Source organism: Chiloscyllium plagiosum, unplaced genomic scaffold, assembly GCF_037043375.1.
Source record: "Chiloscyllium plagiosum isolate Xiang-an unplaced genomic scaffold, Cpla_swu_hap1 HiC_scaffold_27, whole genome shotgun sequence".
Classification (NCBI taxonomy): domain Eukaryota; kingdom Metazoa; phylum Chordata; class Chondrichthyes; order Orectolobiformes; family Hemiscylliidae; genus Chiloscyllium; species Chiloscyllium plagiosum.
Window position 1 is genome coordinate 81,888,422 of NW_028270165.1, and position 5,807 is coordinate 81,894,228.

General features: G+C 48.0%; 1 protein-coding gene across 1 annotated transcript; it reads right to left on the minus strand.

Moving 5' to 3' along the window:
• Positions 1-476: 476 nt before the first annotated feature.
• On the minus strand, positions 477-5,503 carry LOC148144704 (uncharacterized). The gene is made up of 2 exons (XM_087975734.1): positions 5,485-5,503; positions 477-1,303 (listed from the first exon to the last, which is right to left on the minus strand). The coding sequence occupies exons 1-2, from the start codon at positions 5,501-5,503 to the stop codon at positions 477-479; spliced, it is 846 nt and encodes a 281-aa protein (XP_087831860.1).
• Between the last annotated feature and the right edge of the window lie 304 nt (positions 5,504-5,807).

Below are 5,807 nucleotides of genomic sequence, written 5' to 3' on the forward strand. Positions count from 1 at the left end.
AAAACGTCGATTCTCCTGCGCCTCAGATGCTGCCTGACCTACTATGCTTTTCCAGCACCACACTTTTGACCAGTCTACATTTACCCATGACTACTGCACCACACTTACACATTGCCTGAACACTATGGACAATTTAGCTAGGCTAACTCACCCTAACTTGTACATCTTTGTATTGTGGGAGCAAAACCGGAACACCCGGAGGAAACCCATGCAGACACGGGAGAATCAAACAGTAGATTCAAACCCGAATCCATGGCTCTATGAGGCAGCTGTGCTAACCACTGAGCCACCATGTCGCCCCGAGCCACTTTAGAGTTGCACTTGGGGGTGCAAGGCAGTGTGCAGTCCAGAAATTTTTAAAAGCCCACCAACTTTCCCACTGCACCCATTGTCAGAGTGGGGCACAAGGTTTAATCCACAGTAGCGTCACTGGCAGTATCCGATTGTTGGGAGCACTGGTGCCCCCACTGGTGTCTTCACAGGTTGCTGGAAAATGTGAACCTCTTGCCACACTCAGGGCAGCTGAATGGCCTCTCCCCTCTATGGACCCGCTGGTGGGTCAGCAGAGCAGAAGAATTGCTGAAGCCCTTCCTGCACTCATGACAGTAGAACGGCCACTCTCCCATGTGGACCCGCTGGTGGGTCAGTAGGTGGGAGGACCGGTTAAAGCGTTTCTCGCACTCTGGGCAGGAGAACGGCTTCTCCCCAGTGTGGACCCGCTGATGCCTCAGCAAGTGGGAGGAATTGCTGAAAGCCTTCCCGCACTCGCGGCAGCTGAAGGGCCTTTCCCCCGTGTGGACCCGCCGGTGGGCCACGAGGTTGGAGGAGACCGCAAAGCCCTTCCTGCACACTGAGCAGGAGAATGGCTTCTCCCCGGTATGGACCCGCCGGTGGGTCAGCAGTTGGGAGGGCTGGGGAAAATTCTTCCCACACTCAGGGCAGGCAAATGGCCTCTCCCCAGTGTGGACCCGCTGGTGTGTCAGCAGGGAGGAGGAACTGCTGAAGCCCTTCCCACATTCAGGGCAGGGGAACGGCTTCTTGCCTGTGTGGACCCACTGGTGCCTCAGCAGGGCAGAGGAATCGCTAAATGCCTTCCTGCACTCAGGGCAACTGAATGGCCGCTCCCCCGTGTGGACCCGCTGGTGCTTCAGCAGGTCAGAGGATTTGCTGAAGGCCTTCCCACAATCGGAGCAGGGGAAGGGCCTCTCCCCGGTGTGGACACGCTGATGCGCCAGCAAGTGGGAGGAGTGGGTGAAGGTGTTCCCGCACTCGGGGCAGGTGAATGGTCTCTCCCCAGTGTGGACTCGGCGGTGGTCCAGCAGGTGGCAAGAGCGGATAAATCCCTTCCCACACTCTGGGCAGGAGAACGGCCTCTCCCTGGTGTGACTGCGCTGATGAATTTCCAGGGCAGATGGGACACTGAAGCCTTTCCCGCAATCACCACACTTCCACGGTTTCTCCATGGGGCGAGATTCCTCTGGTTTCTCCATGGCCAAAGCTTCAGCTGCACACAAACACATGTACAAACCCTCCCTGCCGTGAATTCCTCTTTCCAGGCTGTATAATTGTGACAGGCTGCACATTCAATGCGCTGCTACAGTAGCGTCTCTCATCCAGCTCCACTGATGCTGAAAGCGTACTGAAACAGAAACCAAAGAATTTTGCTCCTTCTCACAGAAGCATAGTCAAAAATCGTTACAGTCCCAATGGATTGATTGACTGTCTGTCATTGACATGAAAATGAGGACTGCAGACGCTGGAGAGTCAGTCAAAATGTGTGGTGCTGGAAATACACAGCAGGTCAGGCAGCATCCAAGGAGCAGGAGAGTTGCTGTTTCGGGCATAAGCCCTTCAACTACTGAATTTGAAACTCAGTCTTCAAATCTTCAAATGCACTGGAAAAAACAGATTATGAAAGTCATCACTGTCAGTCAGGGTAGAAATTCAGAACAAGCAATTCGACTTTATGCGGAACATTCTTTTCTTTTGTAATTCCATGAAATTGAAAGCACCATTACCCTACACTGATTGCTCTACATTTAAACCTGATTAATGCATCTAACCTACACATCCTGGACACTATGGACAATTTAACATGGCTAATTCACCCAAACCTGCACATCTTTGGATAGTGGGAAGAAACAGGTGCACTGGAAGAAATCCGCCGCAAACACCAGACGGAGAATGTGCAATATTCACACAGACAACGGCTCTAAGGCTGGAATTGTATCTGGCTCTCTGGTGCCGTGAGGCAGCATCACTAACCACAGACACTGTACCTTCCTTTTCCAGTCCGCCACCAAGTCACTCAGCTTGAGCTCAAGCAAAGCACTACGTTTAATTTTCGCTTCACACACACTGAATTTCGGCCCGTCCCCACTTCCCCTACAGGAAATGCAAACAGCTGGGGGGTTGCCACATCGAATCCCTACAGTGCGGAATGAGGCCATTTGGCCCAACAACTCTCCATTTACTTCCGACTAATATACCTAACCCACACATCCCTGAACACTATGGGGCAATTGAGCATGGCCAATTCATCCTAACCTGTACATCTTTGGACTGTGGGAGGAAACCGGAGCATCTAGATGAAACCCACACAGCCACGGGGGGGAGACAATGTCTGTGTGGAGTTTGCACAGTCACCTGAAGCTGGAGTCAAATCCTTGTCCCTGGTGCTGTGAGGCAGCAGTGCTAACCACTGAGCCACGTGCTGCCCGTGTGTGCTGAAAGAGATGCAATGTGGAACTTTATTGACTGTACCGCACAGTGGATTGTTGAGTAAGGTTGAGTCTCGAAGGATCTGGAAAGAGGTAGCCAACATTTAGGAGCGCATTGCGACAGATGCTGGAATCCGTCCTGAAAACAACAAATGCTGGAGATCACAGCTGGTCAGGCAGCGTCCACATAGAGAGAGCAAGCTAACATTTCAGGTCTTCTTTGAGATTTATAAAATCTTGCTGGATACAGAGAAGGTGAATGTCAGGAGTCATTTCCCTGGAATGAGGGATTTCAAGACTAGCGGACATATTTTTAAGGTGAGAACAGAAAGATTTAAAAACAAAATAAGGGGCAACATTTTTACACAGAGTGCTTCACGTGTGGAATGAATTTCCAGAGGAAGTGGTAGATGCGCTTAGTCACAGCATTTAAATGCCATTTGGATAAGTACATGAATAAGAAATATTCAGAGGGATATTGGGCCAAGCACATGTAGGTGGGACTAGTTTAATATGGGATTATGGTCAACATGGACTGGTTGGACCGAAGGATCTGTTTCCGTGCTGTGTGACTCTGACTGGATACAGTGGATGTGGGGAAGATGTTTCCACCAGTAGGAGAAACGAGGACCAGAGGACACAGGCTCAGGGTTAAGGAATGCCCTTCAGAACTGGGATGAGGAGGAATTTCTGCAGCCAGAGGATGGTGAATCTCTGGATCTCATTGCTGCAGAGCGCTGTGGAGGCCAAGTCATTGAGGGCATTTAAGACAGGGATAGATAGGTCTTTGATAAGTAAGGGGATCAAGGGTTATGAGGAGAAGGCAACAGAATGGGGTTGAGAAACATATCGGCCATGATCGACTGGTGGAGCATACTCAATGGGCCAAATGGCCTCATTCTGCTCCTGTATATTGTAGTCTTAAAACTGGACAGATTACTGAAGTGGTTTTCATGAACAATTTCAGAGTCCTGAAGTAAAGTCATAGAGGTGTACAGCACAGAAACAGACCCTTTAGTCCAACTCGTCCATGCCGACCAGTTATCCTAACCTAAACTCGTCCCATTTGCCAGGACTTGGCCACTATCGCTCTAAACCCTTCCTATTCATATACCCATCCATGCCTTTTAAATACCGTAATTGTACCATCCTCCATCACTTACTCTGACACTCGTTCCATACATGCACCACCCTCTGCATGAAACACTTATCCCTGAGGTGCCTTTTAAAATCTTTACGCTCTCACTCTAAACCTATGCCCTCTAGTTCTGGACTCCACAACCCAGGGAAAAGATCTTGTCTGTTTATAAAATCATGAGGATTATGGATAGAATAAACATGTGGAAGGTCACACTCCCTCCCTCCCCCCACCCCCCCCCCCCACCCCCCACAAAAGCTTCCTCACTGTTCTATCTACCTGCGACTCTACTGTCAAGAAGCTATGAACCTGCACTCCAAGGTTTCTTTGATCAGCAACACTCCCTCGGACCTTACCTGATTTGCTTTTCCAAATGTAGTACCTCACATTTATCTCAATTAGACTCCATCTGCCATTCCTTAGCCCATTGGCCCATCGGATCAAGATCCCATTGTCATCTGAGGTAACCTTATTTGCTGTCCACTACACCTCCAATTTTGGTGTCATCTACAAACTTACTAACTATACCTCTTATGCTCACATCCAAATCATTCATATGAATGATGAAAAGTAGTTGAACCAGCACCAATCCTTGTGGCACAACACTGGTCACAGGCCTCCAGTCTAAAAATCAACCCTTCACCACCACCCTCTGTCTTCTACCTTCAAGCCAGATCTGTATCCAAATGGCTAGTTCTCCCTGTATTTCTCGAGATCTAACCTTGCTAAGCAGTCTCTCATGAGGAACCTTGTTGAATGCCTTTCTGAAGTTCATGGAGATCATGTCGACTGCTCTGTCCTCGTCAATCCCTTGTTACTTCTTCAAAAAACTCAATCAAGTTCGTGAGGCATGATTTCTCACACACAAAGCCATGCTGACTATCCCTAATCAATCCTTGCCTTTCCAAATACATGTAAATCCTGTCCCTCAGGATTACCTCCAACCACTTGCCCTCCGGCAATGTCAGGCTCACTGGTTGATAGTTCCCTGACTTTTCCTTGCAATCTTTCTTAAATATTGGTACCACATTAGACAACCTCCAGTCTTTCATCACCTCACTTGTGACTATCGATGGTACAAATACCTCAGCAAGGGACCCAGCAATCACTTCTCTAACTTCCCACAGAGTTCTAGGGTATAACTGATCAGGTTCTGGGGATTTATCCACTTGCATGCATTTCAAGACATCCAGCACCACCTCCTTTGTAGTATGGACATTTTTACATTTTTCAAGATATCATCATCTGTTTCCACACATTCTATTTCTTCCATGTCCTTCCCTACAGTAAACACTGATGCAAAATACTAGTTTATTATCTCCCCCAACTCCTGCAGCTCCACACATAGACTGTCTTGCTGATCTTTGAGGGGCCCTGTTCTCTCCCTAGTTACCCTTTTCTCCTTAATGTATTTATAAAAACCCTTTGGATTTTCCTTAACTCTACTTGTCGAAGCTATCTCATGTTCCCTTTTTGCCCTCCTGAGTTTACTCTTAAGTATACTCCAACTGCCTTTATACTGTCAGGATTCACTCGATCTCTCCTGTCTTTACTTGTCATATGCTTCCTTCTTTTTCTGAACCAAAAGCTCAATTCCTCCAGTCATTCAGCATTCACTACACCTACCAGCCTCCCCTTTCACCATAGGTTCTAGATGAGAGTGGTGCTGGAAAAACAGCAGTTCAGGCAGCATCCGAGGAGCAGGAAAATCGATGTTTTGGGCAAAAGCCCTTCATCTAATCTAGAATCTGGTTTCCAGCAGTCCTTGTTTTTACCTAGATTTTCCCCTTTCACCCTAACAAGAATATACTGTCTCTGGACTCTCAGTTTCTTATTTTTGAAGGCTTCCCATTTTCTAGCCATCCCTTTACCTGCGAACATCTGCTCCCAGTTAGCTTTTGGAAGATCTTGCCTAATACCAAGTTAGCCATCCTCCAATTTATATCTGG